Below are 23,861 nucleotides of genomic sequence, written 5' to 3' on the forward strand. Positions count from 1 at the left end.
TCCTCTGTGGTTTAAACTTTAAACAACGCTCCTTCCTCTGACTTTAAACCGTCACGTCAGAGAATACCGTCCAAGTTGTTTGCAGTTCTCCAAAGTCCTGGGTGACAGGCTGCAATTTGCAGCCTTGACCCTTTGATGGATGGGGGGGGGGGGAGAGAATGATTCCACCCATGCGAACGAACGGGCCTAGAAACTCGGTCTAATTAATTCAACCTAATTGCAAAGAAGACTTGCCCAGTGATTCAGAAACTGGTTTTCGCCCGGCTTCAGCTCTTCTTGTGCCACAGGCTGAAACTCAATGGAAGTCGGTTGTTGTTGTTGTTGTTGTTGTTTTGGAAGCTTTTGAAATGGTGTCATTTGGGGCAGGAGAGAAGAGGGGGTCCGGATTGAATGGACACCTCCGCAAGGTATAGAATTCACACCTGGTATAGATGTTCCTCTCTCTCTCCAGTCAGAAAGGGAAGCGAAACGAATCTATTCTGAATTTGCAAATTTGGGGACGTTTCTGTGGGTTTTTACCCTAGCGGGAAGGTCTCGGTGCTGGGGGTGGGTGGGGATAATGTTGTTGTTATTCTTTTTAGATTTCTTCTGTCCCTGTCAAAGAAACCCATTGATTTTTTTCAGATGTAACTTCCTACAAAAAACATGCATTCATTAGCTGTGAACTGCTGGCCTGTGCAATTTCACAGCTAAGGCGTTATTGCTTTCATTTGGACAAAAGCATAGAGCAAGAATGAAACTTCCTTTCGTTCTGGAATTCAGGATCATTCTTGGAAAGCCCTGTGACTTATTTCTTTCCTTCCTTCCTTCCTTCCTTCCTTCCTTCCTTCCTTCCTTCCTTCCTTCCTTCCTTCCTTCCTTCCCTCCCTCCCTCCCTCCCTCCCTCCCTCCCTCTTTCTTCTCTTCAGCATCTTACAGTCCTTCCTTCTTTCTCTTTTATTTTTCTTCCTCCACTTTCTTCACTTCCTTCCTTCATTTACTTTCTTCCTCTTCTTTCTTTTCAGTACCTTACAATCCTTCATTCCTCCCTCCCTCCCTCCCCATGTATCCATCCATCTATTGTTGTGATACCAAAAAAAGAAAAGAAAAGAAAACCATCAGTTTTGTGAGTTTTGTGCAGTTCAGACTAGCACAAATGTTATTTAAAAGGACAATGAAAAAAACTGGTCCATTTTGTGATTGCCCTAATATCTTCTTTTAAAAAAAACAAAACACCATTTTTTGAGCCTCTGAGAGCAATAGGATTTTGTGGCGTCCACTAAAGATACTCAGTGCAGACAGAGTCAAAATTCCTCCAGAGGGACAGCCCATGTGGTATTAATCTGGGAAAGGGAGGCATTTAGTTCGACAAATAAATTGTTGTTCAAACCTCTGGGTTGAAAAACCTTTTAAACGAGGTGTCCTCCTCTTCTGTCCTGCAGCATCTAACAAAACTTTGCAAGCATCCAAGCAGAGTGTGGAGCAGGAGAGCCAGGTTAGTCCGTGGTAGCCAAATTACAGAATAACGGAGTTGGAAGGGACCTTGGAGGTCTTCTAGTCCAACCCCCTGCTCAGACAGGAACGCTTATGTCATTTAAAACAAACGGTTGTCAAATCTCTTCTTAAAAACCTGCAGTGATGGAGCACCCACAACTTCTGGAGGCAAGTTGTTCCACTGGTTAATTGTTCTAGCTGTCAGGAAATTTTTATTTCCAAATTGAATCTCCCTTTGATAAGTTACCATCTGTTGCTTCTTGTCCTGCCCTTAGGTGCTTTGCAGAATAGCTTGATTCCCTCTTCTCTCTGACAGCCACTCAAATTGTTGTGCCTCGTCCGCTTTCCCCGCAGCCGGGGCCTTCTTATCTGCTTCCGAACGCTGAGGAATATCCTAGCATGCCTCCTGGCCCCAGCCCTGGCTCCATGCCCAGACAGGCTGAGGAAGAAGAAGCGCCTCCAGCCCCCAGCTCTGGCTCTATGCCCAGGTAAATGAAGCAACTAGACCCCTCCCCCTCCCCCACAGCATGTGAGCCTGAGGAAGGTCAATTACCAACAGCTGCAGACTGGAGTGACCCTCGCTTCAGAAGAACTGATAGGCGGCGGCGACAGAAGGAAGGGAGGGGCAGGCCTGGATAAGTGCTGAGTCATGGAGCCACACCCCATGGCCTATATAAAGGATCTGCTTTCTGGCATTCTCTGAGTCAGGCAAAGTCTAACATATCTTGCTGAAATCACTTTCTGGTCTCCTGCCTGCCTTGAGAACTTTGCTAGGACTTTGGCAGAGCTGCAGAGGCACGCCTGATTCGGATTTCCCTGACCCGGTCGTCAGCGGAGGAGTGGGACACGACACAAATATTGGAAGATTGCTATCATATCTTCCCAAATAAATTCCCAGTGCAAATTGATTGTGTGGCTAAAAGCAACATTGTGTTGTGGCCCGCCACCAGGAGCTTAGGCCAATTCTGGTGTCTGGGGAAGGCTCTAATGGATGCTCTGCATCGGACGCAGAGATAGAGCCAGGGGCGTCTGACATTTCCCAGCCACCAGAGAGGCAGCTGCCTTTGGAGGCTGAGATGAGTGAGGAGGAAGAACAGCTGGGGCCTGTTCCAGATCCACATATGCGCAGAGCAGTTAGGAGAGGAGAACAAAGGAGGACAAGGAGTCGACTCGGGAAGCAAAGCCCAGGTGGACACTGAATGTCCCCTCCCTGGCTGGGGAATAAATAGAAGGAAAGGGGAACGGTGGTCGTAGGAGACAACCATTCGTATTTCTGAAGATTTTGCTCATGGTGTTTCATTGCCAGAACTTAATTTGCAGCCTTTCAGCTGGGAGCTCACAGCCTTGCAATTATCGCAAGGAACTGATAAGGTCTGTTACCGCAGGGCTCTTGCCTGGACCAATTAATTCACAAGAGGTAAATAAAGAAGAGGTTTTCGTGTCCAGGAGTCTGTTCCTTGCTTCTGCTAAGGCTGGGTCAGAACGCATTGTGAGGACGCAGCAAGGCAAAGTTACTGCCCTGCCTGTGTTGTGGTTCAATGAGAAGTGGGGAAAGACGCTTGAGAAAGCGGCAGCCATGGCCGCTTCAGTTCTGTGAAGACTCTAGGACTATGCAGAAAAAAAGAATTGGGGGGGGGAAAAAAAACCTCCTGTATTTGAAGCTGGAAACGGTCCCGTTTTCACCCCTCCAGGCGTTCGCTTCTGCTGAGCTCAGCTTGCAAAGAGGGCCTTGCATAACCCACTTGATTTTTTTTCTCTCCAAAGGCTGTTTAAAATTTCCCCGTTATCTCCCTTCCTCCCAAGAACGACCTCTGGGTGGTTGGAAACTGAATTGTGATTTAATAATCATCTTTGTGGTTTGAACTCCCTCTGCCCTGAGCCACTTAAGCAGCAAACCAAGCCTTTTACGGATTTCTGATGTGCAAATTCATTGGGAAACCCCAGAAATGTCCAAGAATGAGGTCCAAGCATAGCATTTCCACTAAGTGGAAGTGAAGGGCTGTCCCGGAGAATAGGGGATTACTTATTCCCCCAAACTCCAGAGGGCAGGACAAGAAGCAATGGGAGGAAAATCGTGAAAGAGAGCTCCAATTTAGAACTAAGGGGAAATTTCCTGAGAGTGAGAACAATTAACCAGTGGAACGGCTTGCCTCCAGAAGCTGTGGGTGGTCTCTATCGCTGGAGGTTTTCAAGAAGAGACTGGACAGCCACTTGGCCAGAACGGTTTAGGGTATCCTGCTTGAGCAGGAACTTGGACTAAAGATCTCCAAGGTCCCGTCCAACTCTGTTATTCTATTAATAACAGAGAGATTTAGAAATTTGAAGGGATAGATTCAGGAGCATGTCTCTAATCGAAGGGAATGCTCCAATGGATTTAGGAGCATGTCCCTCCAATCGAGGGACGTGGTAGGTCAGTGGCTAAGATGCTGAGAATGCTAAGATGCTGGGATTCTTTCCTTTCCTTTCCTTTCCTTTCCTTTCCTTTCCTTTCCTTTCCTTTCCTTTCCTTTCCCTTTCCCTTTCCCTTTCCCTTCCTTTCCCTTCCCTTCCTTCCCTTCCTTTCCTTTCCTCTCCCCCCTTCTTTCCCTTTCTCCTTTCCTTTCCTTTCCTTTCCTTTCCTTTCCTTTCCTTTCCTTTCCTTTCCTTTCCTTTCCTCTCCTCCCCTTCTTTCCCTTTCTCCTTTCCTTTCCTTTCCCTTCCCTTCCCTTTCCCTTCCTTTCCCTTCCCTTCCTTCCCTTCCTTTCCTTTCCTCTCCCCCCTTCTTTCCCTTTCTCCTTTCCTTTCCTTTCCCTTCCCTTCCCTTTCCCTTCCTTTCCCTTCCCTTCCTTTCCTTTCCTCTCCTCCCCTTCTTTCCCTTTCTCCTTTCCTTTCCTCTCCTCCCCTTCCTTCCCTTTCTCCTTTCCTTTCCTTTCTTTCCTTTCCTTTCCTTTCCCTTCCCTTTCCCTTCCCTTCCCTTCCCTTCCCTTCCCTTCCTTTCCTTTCCTTTCCTTTCTTTCCTTTCCTTTCCTCTCCTCCCCTTCCTTCCCTTTCTCCTTTCCTTTCCTTTCCTTTCCTTTCTTTTCTTTTCTTTTTTCTTTTCCTTTCCTTTCCTTTCCCTTCCTCCTTTCCTTTCCTTTCCTTTCCTTTCTCCTTTCCTTTCCCTTCCCATCCTTTCTCCTTTCCTTTCTTTTCTCTCTCTCTCTCTCACTCCCTCCCCCCCCCCCGCAGGGGCTCAACATATAAATATATAAATATATAAATAACACAATTGCAAAATAAACACACACAAATGCAACACGCTTCTAAGAGGATGCTCTGGGGTGGGGAACTCACGAGCGAGTTATTTCCTTGCACGATAAATAAACATATTCTTCTGTGAGTTACCGCAGTTTTAAACGTTCGTTTGTTTGGCTTGCAAGGAAGTCTCGCTGCCCCCAAAACGGGGGGCTGGTTTCCTGAATCCGAAGTGTAATAAAGCAACGCTGCGAATTTAAACGCTTAAGGACCCATCTAGATATGCAGGCCTAAAGTAGGGAGACTGGCTTTGCACTGCTTCAGATGTTCTTCTTTCTGGCTGACCGGGAGACTGAATTGAACGAGAAGCTTTAATTAATTAATTAATCTTTTCTAATTTTGACATCGTTCCTTTCCCTCGTGCCTCGGGCAGCCTTAGGACCAGTTCATAAGATTCCTTTGGTGGTTGGCTGACAAAAAAATAAAAATCAACGTTTCGCGTCGAACCCAAACTCCTTATGACTTCATTGGGGTGTCCTTAGATGCATTTGTGTTGTTTCTTAGTACAAAATTGTAGACCTTTTGTCTTCTTTTGGGAAACTTCCTCTATGTCCCAGTCTGGCTTATAATTTCCTAATGGTGTCTCCTATCAAAATATTAGCCAGCCTAACAGAAGCGGAAAGCAAATTCTTTACTCTGTTTAATAATGTACGATTGTTTCTTAATGGTTCAATCTTCAATCGTTAATAGTTCATTCTTGAAGTAGAATAAAGCAATACCTCTCTTAAAGTAAAGTAGAAAACCTTGTAGTGCTTTTGAATTCTAGACTTTGATAGATTCATCCTTAACTAGATACAGGTACTCCTCGACTTACGACCACAATGGAGGCCTGAAGTTTCTGCCGTTAAGTGAATTTTGCCCTATTTTACGACTTTTCTCTGCCACAGTTGCTCAGCGAATCAGTGCTGCTTGTTAACTTAGTAACATGGTTGTTAAGTGACATCCCCGGTTGGCCTGGGCAGGGGGTTGGACTAGAAGGCCTCCAAGGTCCCTTCCAACTCTGTTGTTATGTTATGTTATGGCTTGTCCGAAGGTCGCCAAAGGAGATCCCATGAACCTGGCCATAAATATGAGTCAGTTACCAATTTTGGCGGCATAAAGATGCTGCGTGTGAAAAATACTCCGAAGGCACTTTTTTCAGCACCGTTATGGTCACTAAACAAACTGTTATAAGTCAAGGACTACCTGTACACTGCAAATGTCCAGAAATCCCTTCCATTTTGTTTTTGTTTTTTTGTTTTTTTGTCGGTATGTCTTTTCTTTCTCTCTTAATCTTCCTTATGCCCTGTGTTCTTTAGGCCACATAATGAAGATTTCAGTATGGATTCATCGCTTTCACAGTAAGTTAGCTTCAAGCAACTGCATGTGCTGGGCAATGATTGATGCTCTGGGAAAGGGAAGGAGTGACTCAGTGCTTTCCTTAACTACCGCGGACTTAAGTCGGCTTAAAAGTTGGCTTCCTCTTTGCGAGAAACGAGCACGATGGGGAACAGCTCGTGGCATATTCTGCATACCTTCCGGATACGGTTCCTGTGGGAGAAGCTGAAATAATAACTTATATGAAATGGATTTCAGATAATGCTGTCAAGCGCCAGGGAAATCAGGAGCTCCGGATGGATAGAAAGATGTATCGCGAGCTTAAGCCCTCTACAAGAATCTGAACTACTGACAGCCAAGGGAAATGAGCGGGAGATAAGAATAGAAGGAATTCAAGGTGGGCTGGGCTTAGATCTTAGGTGGGCATGAAGGGATTCATGACTAATGATGTGTTTGACACCCCCTCCCTCCCTCGGGTTTTTAGTTTGGTCATCTCCTACAAACGCTCTGCTCCTGATCTCAGATTAAACGGGGGTTGTTTACAAACACAATTTAACCAAAGAAGGCAGAGATAGCCACTCAGTTTACGTCGTGCTAAGCCAGAAAATAATGAGCGTTATTATACGGTGTCAAATCACGGTAAAATCACGATTTTCTCATTACAGTGCTCTGAACTATATAAAAATTTAGTTAGCCTGTTTGCACGTTTGCCTTCAGTTTAACCTTCTTGGCTCACTATGAAGTATATTTAAAGATTGCATGTTTCTTAGATTCCCAAACAAAACTATAGAGATAGGATTCTTTTGCCGAGACACCTAAAAATTCCATTAGTAGTTGATTCTCAAGACTACCTTGTAATTATCATTATTTATTTAGATGTATTGGCTGAATGGTGTGGTGGCCTAGTGGTGAAGACATTCGCCTCCCATTCAGAAAGTTGAGGGTTCGATCCTAGGTAGCGCCGAATGTTTCACTCTCTTAGACCTCTAAGAAAAAATATCTGCTGGGAACTCGATGTGGCATCAGGAAGGGGATCTGGCCAGTAAACGCTCAGCTCCATCAGTCACCATGACTCTCTCCTGAATTAAGGGATTACAGGATCGTAAAAAGGGAGAGGAATTTTAATTAGATGGATCGGCTCCTCAACTCTAGTGCGCTTTCACTGAGAAGTATTTAATTCGACACATAATGTTCAGTTAGTTATAATCCCTCTCTCCAGAATTCTGATGAGAAAAGGACATCAGGATGATGGGATTTCTATTTTCAATCTGGGTCAGTTTCATGTATTTTCATTGCTGATCCTTTGTGTCCTGCTTGTGGATGTGTTTGCTAGGGGAAACAACGTCCAAGCATTTGTCCTGAACTAAGTACACAAATTTACAGTCATTTGATTCCCCCCAAACGAGACTTTTTTTTTTTAATGTGGACTGTCTCCTAAAATATTGATTGCGGTTGATGTTTTCTTAGCTGAGAATGATTGCAGGAGTAAAAGAATGACAGCTGAAAATAGAGCTGCATTTAATTTGCAGGGAGAACAGAATATCGTGGGGGAATTCATTTCTGTGAAGAATTCTTTGTTGTTTCTGCTTTGGGTCCAAACAATGGAACTATCAAGACTAAGGACATGATAAGTCTCAGAATAACAGAGTTGGAAGGGACCTTGGAGGTCTTCTAGTCCAACCCCCTGTTCAAGCGGGAGTCTCTATTCCATGTGGCAGACAAATGGCTGTCCAGTCTCTTCTTGAAAGCCTCCATTGATGGAGCACCCACAACTTCTGGAGACAATCCATTCCACTGATTAAGTGTTCTCATTGTTAGAAAATTTCTCCTTAGTTCTAGATTGCTTCTCTCCTTGATGAGTTTCCACCCATTGCTTCTTGCTCTGCCGTCAGGTGCTTTGGAGAATAGCTTGACTCCCTCTTCTTTGGGGCAGCCCCTGAGATATTGGAAGACTGCTATCATGTCTCCCCTGGTCCTTCTTTTCATTAAACTAGACCTACACAGTTCCTGCATCAGTTCTTCATATGTTCTAGCCTCCAGTCCCCTAATCACCTTTGTTGCTCTCTCTGCACTCTTCGTTCTTAGCATTGCATGAACAAAGAAGGTATTTAGGTGGGCTGCCAAGATCTGGTTGAACCCAGTTCCTCCTTTAAAAAAAAAAACCTCAACTTGTCAGTGATCCTCACTCAGTATCCCCACAAACTGGATTTCCTAGAATTCTTTGGAGTAGCACCCTCCACAAATCTGTTCCAACACAGCCTAGGTCTATGTTCTGACCGAGGCTTCCCAAGAGCATGAAACAAACTCCTTATCCCCACAAAAACTCCTTTTATTAATTTCCTGTGAATTCTGCTCGGTCACAACCGGCAAAGTCTTTCAGGGGATGATTTACGGTCACAGTCCTTATCTGGCTTGGAGATCTGATAGACCAATATCTGCAGAACTTGGCAAGAAGTCTCAGAGAGTCACGAACCAATTAAGTGAACTAATTGTCTCCTGCAAACTCCATTCCCCTTTTGCTCCTCTTTATTCCCTATGGGAGGTGCCATTCACTGTGCACCTGTGGCTTTACTCCTGAGTCGACCCTTGTTCCTTAGCTGTTCCCTTCTCCTGGCAGCTCTGTGCATGCACACACTTGGAACAGGCTCCAGCTGTTCTTCTGCCTCACTGATGTCCGACTCCGAAGGCAGCTGACAACTGTCAGATGGCCCTGGCCCCCTCTCTGCCTCCGATGCAGAGTCCTCATCAGAGCCTTCCCCAGACTGTAGGACTGGTCCATGTTCCTCCCCAACCTCCTCACTGTCCAAATCTGCTACCAGATCCACTGGCCGCTGGTGAGCCACAGCAATCTATTCACCTTAGCTGTTCAAGCTTTCATTTTTAATTTTCTTCCCCAATGTACCTTATACTGTTTTTATTGGGGGCCGTAGAACCATCCATCAACCAACATTCCACTGGAAGGTAAGACGAGGTTTCTGTTGTTTTGGCTCCTGGTTATTAATGCAAATGTTTTTCAATGAGACGAAGGGTTTGAGGAAAGTCGATTCTCCACAGCGAGAGTTTTATTCGCACGGATTCGGATCAATGGAGGAACATTGATGGATTGCTGTGGAAGGGCCACGACAACATTTGTGGTCCTTTGCAGAGATAGAATAGAATAGAATAACAGAGTTGGAAGGGACCTTGGAGGTCTTCTAGTCCACCCCCCCTTCTTAGGCAGGAAACCCTACACCACTTCAGACAAATGGCTATCCAACATCTTACGTGATCAAGCAATAAGGACAATGTTCAGAAAGTTTTAAAAACCTACAGCTAAATTCATCAGATATTATCAAGGATCTATTAACTCTCACCAACCACAGTAATTGTGTTTTCTGGGGGAAAACCACCAGAAAATGGCAGCTTTCTTTCTTCGAGGTCAAATATAACTATTCTCTTGGTTCCATTTTCTCCAAAAGGCGGTATTCTTGATTAAAAATGGATGAAATGAGACAAAAACATTGCATTTCTAATCGAGTTCCTGTCTCCGTTTTTTTCCCTCCTAAACTCCGCTTCTTCCGTTCTGTTTTGCCCATTTAAAACGTGTGTATAAAATGTGTTTTCTTAACATATATCCCTTGCTAGTTTTTCCCTCTAATGTGTTTGGAGTGCAGATGCATATTTTGCTGTGGACTTAATGGACTCATTCTTACTCATGTTTTGTGGTGGTGTGCAGAGAAGTTGAATCAAACATCACTTAAAGATCCTTAAGGGACATTCTGACAACGTATGAAATCCAGTCATGGTTAACCTTGGTTGGTGCGTTGTGGTTTTCCTAGTGTAAGCTTATTTAGAGAGTGCATTGCTTTGTGTGAACCAAGAGATCTAGTAACTAGGACTGCGCATGTGGAATGAATTTGGCATTTGGCATTCATCGCACCCTTGCAAAAAGTAGATTTCAGTGTGCAAGCGTTTTCATCATTTTTTTTGAAACAGGAAGGCCTTAAAAGTACAAAGAATATGTTTCTCTTCCTTAACCCCATCCATGAGGTTTGGGTTTTGCTGTTTTGCAGAACTAATGTTATCTGTATGTATTAAGGTCTTCATTCTGGTGTCAACTCACAAAGCATTCCTGGCCTGCTCTTGACTTGCCATAAGCAAGGTGGGGAGTGGGAAACCGACGAAACGGCATGGCAGCCAAATACAGATGCACATTCCAGACATATCTCTCTCAAGGCTGTATCCCAGGGCTACCCACAGCAGCCAGAGGGGAGTGGTCGCTACAACCCATGAAATTGCTCAGTTGGAGAATGTGATTGATGACACACCCTGGGTCATGAAACAGGGTCATGATTGAGGTGTAAATTATGTAGGGTCAGAGCTGGCTTCACTTGGGAATGTGCCGACATGAAGCTCTTAATAAATAACCCTGACATCTGGTATGGAAGGGAAAGAAAGGGGAGAGAAGGGAAGGTGAGGGGAGAGGAGAGGAGAGGAGAAGAGAGTAAAGTAGAAGATAATAGAGTAGAGTAAAGAAGAGTGGAGTGGAGTGGAATGGAATGAAATGGAATGGATTAGATGTCAACTCTGGAGCTGGCCTGACCGAGGCCATTTTGAGGCTCTAAGATTGCCACAATGGAGATTAGGGAGGAAGGAGTGGGCTGGGGTTTAGTAGCCAAAACAAAATAGTTCCCTTTGTGAACCGAGGACATTCCCACGGGTGGCTGAAGAAAGGAGGAATGATGTTGCCCGAGCTATCGGGTTGCACTCTGATTGGACCAGGTGACTGGTTGTTTTGGGAAAGTGACAAAGTTTTATTTTTCATTAGGTGAAAACCGCGGGAACGTTTAGAGTCGGTTTTCACCAGCCTGTGCCGATTTGATATATCCAATGAACTTATTCTTTGAGGAAACTGCCTGCCTCGGAGTTCTGTTTGCTATGTGTGTATTATTTGGAACCCTGTCATTAAGCGGAATGGAGTGGAATAGAAAATAGAAAATAATAGAAAATAGAAAATAATAGAAAGTAGAAAGTAGAATAGAATATGGAATGGAGAGAACAGAACAGAACTGAATCCTTTATTTGGCCAAGTGTGGTTATACACTCAAGGAATTAGAGTTGTAAATAAGTTGTAAATTATCTACTTTCCCCCTCCTATTCATAATGCCACTTGGGAATGTTCAGATAAATGAGTGAGCAAAAATTCAAATAAAATAACTCATCACATCTTGAGAATTCTTGCTCAGGAACCAAGACCATTATTTGCGGGTGGTGGTGGTTGTTGTTTTTTTAAAAAAAATTGATTTATTTTCCCTGTCTTGCGATATGTGTTACGTTTTGATCATAACTAAGGAGCTTCTGCTCCACTTTGCATTGATTTAAAAAAAACAGGGTTTTTTTTTCTTTCTTTCAAAGAACTATTTTTCTCTCTTGATCGTTTGAACGCCACCACTAGCAAAGACGACAGTGATTGATGTTCCTGATTACTCAATAATTAAAATGTAAACAGAAGTGTCATAATGCTTAACTCTATGGAACATCCTTCTCAAAGCTCTAAGAACCACAATGAAATTTTTTTTCCCTCCACAGAAATTGTACAATGATGGTCAGATTTGAGGCTTTGTTTTAGAATAGAATAGAATAGAATAGAATAGAATAGAATAGAATAGAATAGAATAGAATAGAATAGAATAGAATAGAATTTTTTTTATTGGCCAAGTGTGATTGGACACACAAGGAATTTGTCTTGGTGCATATGCCCTCAGTGTACATAAAAGAAAAGATACGTTCATCAAGGTACAACACTTACAACACTTAATGATAGTCGTAGGCTACAAATAAGCAATCAGGGAACAATCAATATCAGTATAAATCGTAAGGATACAAGCAACAAAGTTACAGTCATAAGTGGAAGGAGATGGGTGATGGGAACGATGAGAAGATTAATAGTAGTGCAGATTAATGTGAATAGTTTGACAGTGTTGAGGGAATTATTTGTTTAGCAGAGTGATGGCCTTCGGGGAAAAACTGTACTTGTGTCTAGTTGTTCTGGTGTGCAGTGCTCTATAGCATCATTTTGAGGGTAGGAGTTGAAACAGTTTATGTCCAGGATGTGAGGGATGTGTAAATATTTTCACAGCCCTCTTTTTGACTCGTGCAGAAGACAGGTCCTCCATGGAAGGGAATTTGGTAGCCATTTAAATGGGGTTTTATTTTATAATATGTATTTTATAATTTAATTTTATTGACCATATTGAATAAGTTTTTTAATAGTGATTTTATTGTATTGTATTGCACTGTATTTTATCTGGCTGTTAACCGCCCTGAGTCCTTCGGGAGAAGGGTGGTATAAAAATTAAAATATTATTATTGTTGTTGTTGTTGTTGTTGTTGTTGTTGTTTCTGCAGTTTTATCAAGGTTTTGCATCATTTAATCCTTTTTTTTAAAATGTCACAAAAATATGCATTCCTTGGTCACACATACCTTGACAATGTTCACCCAATGTCTGGAGATCAGTTTCAAACCTAACACCCTTATCCACACCATGTGCTAAGCTGGGTTTGTTTAAACTTGGTTAGATTTTTATGGAGGTTTTTTTTTTTGGAGGCTTAGTTGCTGCGATTGGGTTCATTTATAGTTCAGAAGCCCAGAAAGTGGATTAATTAAATTACCGGTTGTGTAAATATATAGCTATTTATAGCGTCTTTCAACCTGGCTACGTTTTGCATGCTGCCTTTCCCAAGTGTAACAATTTCTAATCAATGTTTGAATGTCAGAAACGTTTTTGAGAGAACGGCTAAAAAAAGAAAAAAATCTGTGAATGAGATATCACATCTTTTGTACCGGAGCCGATTCAATCTTGCCTCTGTCGCTTGAGATGAAATTTCCAATTGGGATCTGAAATTAAATCTCACTTATTCTGGTTTTTTTTTTTTTCTCCTTATCCCGGCAGGGTTGAGGTGGAGTTTTACGTGAACGAGAACACCTTTAAAGAACGTCTAAAGCTATTCTTCATCAAAAACCAACGATCGAGTAAGTTTCGGTGCTAACAAATTTCAAATCAATTCATGGTGCGATCGTCGGTGGTTTAATTTGCTCCCCACAAACCCTAATGTGGTTTGTTTGGGTCTGGGTTAGTGTCAGGTCCAAAGCCAAGAATGATACATCATTCTTCCAAGTTGAGTTCTTTATTGTTTCAAACCTGTAGACAGAATCTTGACAGACTCAAGCATTTGCATCTGCAATATACTATGGGAAACTATTAGGGAGAGGCCGTCTTCACCCTCTCTCTTTCATACACATATCTGAGCTGAGCTGCCTCTTACTCCTCTGTTCTGTCCGGGGCTTCCCCAGCAGCATGAAGCCGAGTCCTCGTCCCGATAAACCCCTTTTATTTAAATTGGAGTGAATTCCTCTCCAGCAAAGTCTTTCCTCTCCCACAGTCTTGCAAGATAGTTCACAATTACCGACCTTTATCAGGCTTGGAGAGTGGCCAGGCCGATATCTTTCAGATGCCAAGAATGCAGGAATGAACTTGTTGTCTCCTGCAAACTCCACTCCCCTTTCGCTCCTCTTTTATTCCCTCTGGGAGGGACCATTCATCGTCTACTTGTGGCCTTACTCCCAAGTTGACCCTTGTTCTTTATTTATTTTTATTTATTTTATTTTATTTATTAATCAAATTTCTAGACCGCCCTTCTCCCGAAGGACTCGGGGCGGTGTACAGCCATATTAAAATACATAGATAGACAATGAATTTAAAATAAATTTTAAAATGAAATATTTAGCCGGCCAATTGAACTAAAAATAATAAAACCAATTAAAATCAGTATAAAATTTAAAATTTAAAATTTAAAAGCTAAAAAATCTAATCCAGTCCTGCGCACCTGAATAAGTGTGTTTTAAGTTCACGGCGGAAGGTTCTAAGGTCCAAGAGTTGGCGAAGTCCTGGGGGGAGTTGGCGAAGTCCTGGGGGGAGCTCGTTCCAGAGGGCGGGAGCCCCCGCAGAGAAGGCCCTTCCCCTGGGTGTCGCCAGACGACACTGCCTAGCTGACGGCACCCTGAGGAGTCCCTCTCTGTGGGAGCGCACAGGTCGGTGAGAGGTATTCGGTAGCAGAAGGCGGTCCCGTAAATAGCCCGGCCCTATGCCATGGAGCGCTTTAGCTGTTCCCTGTGTCTGGAAACTCTGCACAGGCACACACTGGGAATAGGTTCCAGCTGTTTGTCTGCCTTACTGATATCTGACTCCAAAGGCAGCTGATAACTGTCAGACGGCCCTGGCCACCTCTCTGCCTCTGATGCAGAGCCCTCATCAAAGTCTTCCCCAGACTCCAGGACTGGCCCATGCTCCTCCCCAACCTCCTCACTGTCTGAATCTGCTGCCAGTTCCGCTGACCGCTGGTGGGCCACAACATCCTCTTGGAGGAACTGCCTTCCTCCTGGAGAGCCACCTCCTTACTACGTTCTATCACATCACGTGTAGACCTCAACTCCCAGAATCCCTCAGCCACCCTGAGTGGACCACTACTACCGGTTTGCCCAAACCGGATAAAACTGGCTGAATACCACCACTGCTCCTGGGGACCCACCTCCTTACTGAGTTAGGGTGTCTTGCAAAATTTATTGATTTGATTTGGAGATCGACAATGTCTAAAAGACATCGATGGCTTATCTGAATTATTTCCGAAGTCCTGACCGGCTCCCGATTGCTTCTCATTTCGGGTTATAAGAACAGCAGCTGCCATGTCATCTCCAGCTTCCTTCCTTTCATGGCATCTGCAAACGAAAGTCTTGGAGGAATGACAGCTTTCAAAATGAACACGCGTGTGCGTCTTTTTCAAAAAGAGAGGTTTCCAAAGATAGACGACAGAGAGAGAGAGAGAGAGACCGAGCCGACAATCACACTTTTAATTAGGACATTTGGAGCTGATCAAACCGTGGGACTTTTTTTTTATTAAATTTTTTTGTGGGGATGAGAAAGCAGCTTTCGATGCCGGCATGTGGAATTTTAATTTTTTTAAAAAAAAAATTAGAGAAAATTGCTGGAGAATTAGAAAAAAAAGAGTGGGCGGGATGCTAAGGAAGATTCCGTCTGTCTTTGAAATGTGAAAAACGTTTGATTTCTCGCCTTGGTGGAGACAAGAACTGCCAGATTCTGCCAAGGGGCTTAATTGATCTTTATAAAAAGAAGCAATCAATCCTTTAATGGAAAATGACTCATTTGGTTTCACACTTCCCTGCTTAAGAATTTGAATTATTGGTTGTTGTTCCTGGTTGCCTTCTTTCGGATTTTAAGCTATTTTTCTTTTGGCTAGCACTCCATCTTCCGTGGATGGGTGCTGTTTTAGAAGGACACAGTCAACCTGTAGCTGCAAGTTCTTGGTTCTTTTCAGTGCCTTCCAGTTTTCCACTGAATCCTGCCTAGCAACAATGTACTGGCATGAAATGTGTATAATGTAAAGGTAAAGGTTCCTCTGGCACATATGTGCTAGTCGTTCTCGACTCTCGGGGATGGTGCTCATCTCTGTTTCAAAGCCAAAGAGCCAGCGCTGTCCGAAGACGTCTCCGTGGTCATGTGGCTGGCATGACTCAACGCCAAAGGCGCATGGAACGCTGTTCCCTTCCCACCAAAGGTGGTCCCTATTTTTTCTACTTGCATTTTTTATGTGCTTTCGAACTACTAGGTTGGCAGAAGCTGGGACAAGTAACGGGAGCTCACCCCGTTATGCGGCACTAGGGATTCGAACTGCTGAACTGCCGACCTTTCTGTTATCGTTAATCCCAGATCAATTAACCCGTGGAACGGCTTGCCTCCAGAAGTTGTGGGTGCTCCGACACTGGAAGTTTTTAAGAAGAGATTGTCTGAAATGGTATAGGGTTTCTTGCCTGAGCAGGGGGCTGGAATAGAAGATCTCTAAGGTTCCTTCCAACTCTGTCATGCTCTGCTCTGCTTTTCTCTTCTCTTCTCTTCTCTTCTCTTCTCTTCTCTTCTCTTCTCTTCTCTTCTCTTCTCTTCTCTTCTCTTCCCTTCCCTCCCCTCCTCTCCCCTCCTCTCCTCTCCTCTCCTCTTCTCCCTTACCCTACCCTACCCTACCTTATTCTCGTCTCTTCTCTTCTCTATTCTCTTCTACACTCTACAATCTACTCTACTCTACTCTGCTCTGCTCTATAATGGCAAAACACATCCGCTAGACAAGCTTTAATTCTGTTGCCCAGAAATTTACTTGGAAAATGCTTCCATGAAGATGCCAGAAGTCAAGTTTGACTTCATGGTTAACGAAAATAGTGGTTACAATCCTAAAGTTGCTATGCTGGTGAGATGGGCTGGCGGGATCAGGATTCTCGAGGTGCAGGGATTTTTCCACCGAGCTGTTCTTATTTTATTGGTGCTGGTTTTAGTTATTATTGCTGCCGCGATTTGCCTAATAACGTTGATCTATTCTCTTTACCACAGGCCTGAGGATACGTCTCTTTAACTTCTCACTCAAGCTTCTCACTTGCCTTCTTTATATTGTCCGCGTTCTGCTGGATGACCCAGAACGGATAGGATGGTGAGATATTCTCACTTACAACCGTAGCAGTCGCGATATCGCTTAGATTTCTACAGATGAAAGGAGGGAAGGGCACGTTAGCTCCAATTTGATTTGCATCACCCATCGCATTTGGATCGTCAGTCTGATTCAGAAAGATTTGGGAAAATGGAGATAATTTTGTTGAATCCTTTTTTAAAAAAAACATCTGACTCCGACAACCAAGGCATATCAATCAGTCATCAGCCTGATTCAGAAAGTTAGTTTGATTCGATGAATCGCATAGGAAAAAATATATATATCTGCTGCGAACTCCATATAGGCATCAGGAAGGGCATCTGGCCAGTAAATGCTCGGCTCCATCCAGTCACCATGACTCTCTCCTGAATTAAGGGATTACAGGATCATAAAAAGGGAGAGGAATTTTATTCAGATGGATTGGCTCCTCCTGACTCTAACCTGAATTAAGGGTTTACATTTGATGAATGCTCTCGAATGGAAACCCACCCCACTCCACCACTGTTCAAAACTTCAGCCAGCCCTATTAGGGGACTGGAATAAAACCGAGATGTGGTTTTTGGAGCTGATCAGATTTAAATCACCTTATTTATATAAAGCTAAACCCCCAGCTAAACCCCCTGTCGTGTCCCACTCCTCCTCTGACGGCCGGGTCTGGGAAGTCTGTCTCAAGCGTGGCCACGAAGCCTCTGCAGCTTTGCCAAATTCCTGTCAGAGTTCTCAGGGCAGGCAGGAATCCAAGGTGTGACTTCAGCAACCAGATTAGACTTTGCCTGACTCAAGGAATGCCAGAAAGCAGATCCTTTATATAGGCCATGGGGTGTGGCTCCATGACTCAGCACTTATCCAGGCCTGCCCCTCCCTTCCTTTTGCTGACGTCGCCTCTCCATTCTCCAGAAGTGGGGATCTGTCCACCCTTCGTCTTCCTGCCCAGCTGCCGGCAATTCTAGCTCGTGGCTGGCTTCATGCTCATCATGCTCACATGCTATAGGAGGGAGGTTTGTTTGCTCAGTCTGTCCGGGCATGGTGCCAGGGCTGGGGGCTGGAGGCATGCCAGGCCATTTGTCTTCACTATCAGTCTCTGGCTGAGATAGCAGGAGATGGGAGGGGCCCGGCTGCGGAAAGGGGGGCGGGCGAGGCACAACACCCCCTGTGTCATTAAACATTCTGTAAAACATTCCCCAAAAGTTTGAAAATTGATGGTTGCTAATTGAATGAACTGATATTCAACTTTTAGTATATCACCCCTTTACTTCGATTGAATTTGGCTTCTAAAATGCCACTTCTTTCCTTTCCATCCAGCTGGGAGTGTGAGAAACACATCTACTCCTCCTTCAATCAATCATCGTCGGAAATCAACTGGTAAAGGAATTGGCAGCTTTTCTGAAGGTTGTTGTTGAGATTCAGGTTTTAATTTCTGGGTGAAATCAAGCAGTGAAAGGAACCATCTTCTAGAACAGGGTTCCCCAATCTTTCGGACCTCAGGGACAACTAACTTCATAATTTTAAATCCCGCAGACCGCTAATACGATCTGCCTAATGACCGGGTGAGTGGGCGTGGCTAGGTGGTCATATGACTGGGTGGGCGTGGCCAACTTGATGTCACTCACGTGCCTCGCCGGCCTCTACTCACCCCTCCCCTCCCATCCACTCCTCGCCTCCCCACCGGGGCTCTTTAGGGCCCCCAACAGGAAGCAGTTGTTGGAGCTAAGCAGCCACTGTGAGAAAGAGTTGGCAAAACAGCTCAGTTCAAATTGGATCTGGCCGAGAAGGAGGCTCAGCAGAAGCACCTCACTGAGGACTAGGAGCATAGGCTTTCCAAGCAGAGGAAAGACCTGTGGGAGTGCAAGGCCAGGCATTGGCGCCTGGAGGCTCAGTGGACTGAGATGGTCAGCCAGTTCCAGGCCATGATGAAGTCCTATTGGAACAAGGCCCTCCAGCTCTTCGCCACCAGCGGCGCTTCCCTCCAGCCTTCGTCCAAAGCCCCACAACAGCGCTTCAGCAATATTTGGTCTATAAGACGCACATTTTCACCCTCTTTTGGGAGACAAAAAAGTGTGTCTTATAGTCCGAAAAATACAGTATTTTATTTATATCAAGAAAGACTTTTAAATGCCCCTTGGAAATAGATTCTAGACGGTGCCTTAGGAATTATCTTTTGTAGAAGAAGAAGGAGATTACATAGGCGAGGGGACCTCATAAATGCAAGACAATACTCATGGATGCAGTGGCAGATTTAGGCACCCTATTAACTAGTCCAGCTATATCTATTTTGCAGCATGTTTTGATGCATATTTTATAGCCTGAATCAAGGACATTGGAGGTGTGGTGCGGTGGCCTACAGGTGTAGCTCTTGTCTCACAATCAAGAGGCTGTGAGTTCGATCCTAGGTAGAGGCAGATATTTCTCTCTCTGGGCACGATGAGAATTTATCTGCTGAATATAACTCCGTGTTGGCAACAGGAAGGGCATCTGGCCAGTAACCACTCAGCTGATGGCTAACCTTTTTGCCTTCGCATGCCGAAAGTGGGAGGAACGCGGGGTGGTGGTGTGTCGCACGGGTGTGCCCACACTCATAATTCTATGCACCATGCCCCCTGCACATGCGCGCACGACCCCCCCACCATGCTCCCCTGCTTTTGGCACAGAATGACACAGTGGCCCTGTTTTTGCCCTCCCCGGGCTCCAGAGACTTTCTAGGAGCCTGGGGTGGGCAAAAATGGCCTCCCCCCCCCCAGAAGCCCTCCAGAGGCCGAAACAGCCTGTTTGCCGACTTCCTGTGAGACCGGAAGGCCTAAAAATCAGCTGGCCAGCGCGCACATGTGTGCCAGAGCTGAGCTCATGTGCCCATCGATATGGCTCTGCGTGCCACCTGTGGCACGCATGCCATAGGTTCGCAATCATGGGATTATGGGGTCGTTAAAAGAAGCTGATGATCAAGGACATTGGAGAATTGCGAAATTTGAATGACACGCTACTTCTTGATCCGGTCTGTTTCTTGTTTCCCGATTTAAGTCTACTTCTGGTTGTGGTTGAGCTTTATTCTGTAAATATTCTCTACAGGGCTCCCATTTTGTGGGTGGATCGCAACAAGCCGTTGTGGGCAATACAAGTAAGTGTGATTGGTGTGTTGGTGGTGCTGAACTTACAAAATTGATAGCATCTTATTCCTCTCCCATCCTGGTCACTTCTTCCCTCTCTTTCTGTCTTCTTCTCCTTTCAGGTCAGTGTAGCCATCATTAGCTTTCTTGAGACAATGCTTCTGATCTACCTCAGCTATAAGGTAAGAAAGAAGATTAAAAGACATGTTTTTAGCCTGGGAGCAGACAGGAGGGGGAAATGTTTTCTATAAGTGGTTATGAATCTGACAACCTTGATGGTGAATTGATTTGAAGATGTTTGCCGGGTTTAGTGGGAATGCCAAGATCAACCCAACTTGTGTTCCCCAATTCTAATACACAGTCACTAGTCCCAGAAAATAAGTCAGTGTTCCATTTTTGGTTTGTTTGCTTCTAATGCCTGGAAGTCAGTGGTGGGATTCAAGTAATTTAACAACCGGTTCTCTGTCCTAATGATTTCTTCCAACAACCAGTTTGCCAAACTGGTCAGAAAGTTAACAACCGGTTCTCCCGAAGTGGTGCGAACTGCTGAATCCCACCACTGCTGGAAGTCCTCCACTCATCCAGTCCTTATAGACCTCACATTGGCTTCTCTAGAACTTGATGTTCTCCAGATCTATTTGAGTATCTCATCCTTCTTGTACAGCTGTATCAGAGGTCTCATCCAGAACAGATGGTTTGGAGTTTCATCCCCAGCTTGATGTTCTCCAGATCTATTTCAGTATACCTCTCATCCTTTCTCTATTGCTAGATATCTAATAAAACTACAAGAGATGGGTTGCATACCTCTGGATGCAATCTATCATGATCATGGAGGTAACGAAGATTTAACCTTCCATAGCTTAGCCTGTATCCAACTCTTTTTCTTCCCCTAGGGTAACATTTGCGAGCAAATCTTTCGTGTTTCCTTCATCCTTGAAATGATCAACACCGTGCCCTTTATTATCACGGTACGTTTCGACTAACTGAAAACGAGAATTTCTGTTATCACCCGATGGTGGAGCCCATTCTTTAAGACAGTGGTTCTCAACCTTTATAGGGCTGCGACCCCTTTCATACAATTCCCCACGATGCGGCGACCCCAACCGTAAAATTATGATTTCATCGCAGTGATAGGCAGCGATCTCAGCGCGCCTCAGCAGCCGCAGAAGGGGGGAAAAAGCGGCAAACTGTTTTTTTGAATTTATCACGCCTGAAGCCGTATTGGCTAGCGATCTGAACTGCTTGCGATTGCCTTGAGGACGGAGGCCTTAAAGCGGAGACTCCTCCCCTATTAAGTTTATCGGGCCTGAAGCCAGATTAGGCTAGCGATTGGGAGTGATTGCAGCTGGCTTGAGAGGGAGACATCAGAGCAAACATTTCTCTCTTTTTTAATTCATCGCGCCTGAAGCCGAATTCGGCTAGCGATTTGAAGAGCCTGCAGCTGGCTTGTGGAGTCAACCATTGGAGCGCGATTCTTCGACTCGCAAGTATACTTCCCATATTTCCGATGATCTTAGGCGACCCCTGACAAATTGTCATTTGACCCCCAACGGGGTCGTGACCCACAGGTTGAGAACCGCTGCTTTAAGACAACCGCTTCCCTTTACTGAAAATACAGTTTTTGAAAGAGTGTGGGTGCTAATGGGCCATACTAACAGCAGCCAACTCAGAATATTTGTGGGCTTTGTAAGAATCTAATTACCAGCATGGTAAACAATTTCTGGACTATATTGGTGCCTTGGGAACGCTACAGATGTCTCCATGTAGTTAGCGGGAAAGAAGCTTAGTTCAAGAGAAAAGACATTTTCTAGCAATCATAACCAGGTCCTTTTGGCTGTGGTTTTTTTTGTGTGTGTGTGTGTGGTTTTTTTTTTAGATATTTTGGCCACCTCTACGGAATTTATTCATTCCCGTGTTCTTGAATTGCTGGTTGGCGAAGTATGCTTTGGAGAACATGATAGTAAGTAGATGGTAGAAACAAAAATGCCTTTTTCTGCATGAGAACTTTGGGGAACGTGTCGGGCATATCCCGCTTTGTTGCGATGATACACGTACAGTAGACTGATACAGCTGGCTAAATTCTGCATCTGGATTAACAGAATGCAATGGTTGGGTTTAGAAAGAATGCTACATCTAAAAATAAACCACAATATGGTTCGGGTCACATACCGTGCGAAAGCCACAATTTTGTTTCTGTGACAGCTGAACCACAAGCTGGAATGAGATACAAACTGAACTTCTTCCTTTCCTTTCCTTCCCTTCCCTTCCCTTCCCTTCCCTTCCCTTCCCTTCCCTTCCCTTCCCTTCCTTCCTTTCCTTTCCTTTCCTTTCCTTTCCTTTCCTTTCCTCCTTTCCTTTCCTTTCCTTTCCTTCCCTTCCCTTTCCTTCCCTTCCCTTCCCTTCCCTTCCTTTCTCCTTTCCTTTCTTCCTTTCCTTTTCTTTCCATTCCTTTCCTTTCCTCCTTTCCTTCCTTCCTTCCTTCCTTTCTCCTTTCCTTTCTTCCTTTCCTTTCCTTTCCTTTCCTTTCCTTCCCTTCCCTTCCCTTCCTTTCTCCTTTCCTTTCTTCCTTTCCTTTCCTTTCCTTTCCTTTCTTTCCTTTCCTTTCCTTTCCCTCCCTTCCCTCTTTCATTCTCTTCTCCCTTCCCTTCTCTCTTCCCTTTCCTCTTCTCCTTCCTTCCTTCCTTCCTTCCTTCCTTCCTTCCAGAATGACTTGCATCGAGCAATACAACGGACTCAGTCTGCCATGTTCAACCAAGTGCTCATTTTAATTTGCACTCTGCTTTGTCTTGTTTTCACTGGGTAAGTTCTTTGGCTTTCCCCGTCGTGCCTCGCCCTACAGGAGATTTGACTTGAAGGAGACGCGATCCAATCTGTGGCCTCTGATTTTCAGGGGGGAAAAATCAAATTGACCTAATCTAATGTCTGTCCGCATCGATTAGGAAAATCAGACCAAGCCAATTTATCACATAGTTTGAATTTTCCAAATCATATGGAAAGCAGATCAAGCCAACGATTTGAAACAATATTGAAACAATTCCATGCTGATTGTTGACTAGATGTTTCCTAATTTTACGATAAAAACCTGGTTTTACTACTAGAATCTCGTCTTTCCTCCCCTGCGATCTATTTATTTATTTGTTTGTTTGTTTGTTTGTCACAACAGTATATTTAAGCATAAGCATGAAATAACTATACGATATATAAGCATAAATATAATCACTAGTATGTAATAACTATATGAAATTGGATACAATCAAAGGGAACATTAGGACAGGAACGGTAGGCATGCTGGTGCTCTTATGCACGCCCCTTACAGGCCTCTTAGGAATGGGGTGAGGTCAATGGTAGATAGTCTTTGGTTGAAGCTTTGGGGATTTTGGGAAGAGACCACAGAGTCTGGTAGTGCATTCCAGGCATTAACAACTCTGTTGCTGAAGTCATATTTTCTGCAATCAAGATTCTCACATTAAGAATCTAATCACATTAATCTAATTAATCTAATCACATTAATCTAGAACCTGTGGCATCCAGCATTTAGAAAGAGCCGGTGAGAACCTCTCGCTCTTCAAGTCCTTCTATTTTTGCATCGTCACCTTCTCCACCGTCGGCTATGGAGACGTGACCCCCAAGATCTGGCCTTCTCAGCTACTGGTGGTGATCATGATATGCGTGGCCCTGGTGGTCTTGCCTCTGCAGGTAAGGTATGACTCTCTGGGGTTTACGACATGGATGGGATGAGCCATCAGTAAGAGGGGCTTTTGGACTGAGGAGTTTTGTACAGGAGTTCAACTCGCTAAATCAAAGCAAAAAGAGTTGGAAGTCCGTCAAAAGACAGGTTATGGGGTATGACATTGCAGCCTGAACATCTCAATTTCCATATATATACATATCCCTCCGTCCCTCCCTCCTGCCTTCCTTCCATCCATAATAGCATGATCTCTGATCAGATCTCCATCACCTCCTGAGCTGGGGGTGAGAGATCTTTCTCCATCAAGGAGAATCCCACTAAGGGCACACTGCCCAGATCCCTGATCTTTCTCCATCAAGGAGAACCTTTAACCATGAGGGCAATCTGTCCAGATCCCTGCTCTTTCTCCATCAAGGCGAATCCTTAACCACCAAAGACAGCCTGCCCAGATCCCTGATCTTTCTCCATCAAGGAGAATCCAT

The 23,861-nt window shown here is 44.4% G+C and overlaps 1 protein-coding gene across 7 annotated transcripts in view; it reads left to right on the forward strand.

The window, feature by feature from the left end:
* KCNT1 (potassium sodium-activated channel subfamily T member 1) overlaps positions 1 to 23,861 on the forward strand; it is a 121,337-nt gene that overhangs the window by 61,517 nt on the left and 35,959 nt on the right. For 6 of the 7 annotated variants that reach the window (XM_058159475.1, XM_058159471.1, XM_058159468.1 and 3 more), the window contains exons 3-12: positions 6,045 to 6,086; positions 12,996 to 13,075; positions 16,497 to 16,593; positions 17,893 to 17,952; positions 19,654 to 19,702; positions 19,814 to 19,873; positions 20,585 to 20,659; positions 21,568 to 21,651; positions 22,396 to 22,490; positions 23,207 to 23,387. In XM_058159475.1, coding sequence (XP_058015458.1) covers positions 6,045 to 6,086; positions 12,996 to 13,075; positions 16,497 to 16,593; positions 17,893 to 17,952; positions 19,654 to 19,702; positions 19,814 to 19,873; positions 20,585 to 20,659; positions 21,568 to 21,651; positions 22,396 to 22,490; positions 23,207 to 23,387 — 823 coding nt within the window. The remainder of the gene's footprint in view (positions 1 to 6,044; positions 6,087 to 12,995; positions 13,076 to 16,496; positions 16,594 to 17,892; positions 17,953 to 19,653; positions 19,703 to 19,813; positions 19,874 to 20,584; positions 20,660 to 21,567; positions 21,652 to 22,395; positions 22,491 to 23,206; positions 23,388 to 23,861) is intronic. The other variant, XM_058159472.1, reaches the window with a different exon arrangement.

The sequence above is a fragment of the Ahaetulla prasina genome, chromosome 16 (genome assembly GCF_028640845.1).
Source record: "Ahaetulla prasina isolate Xishuangbanna chromosome 16, ASM2864084v1, whole genome shotgun sequence".
NCBI lineage: Eukaryota > Metazoa > Chordata > Lepidosauria > Squamata > Colubridae > Ahaetulla > Ahaetulla prasina.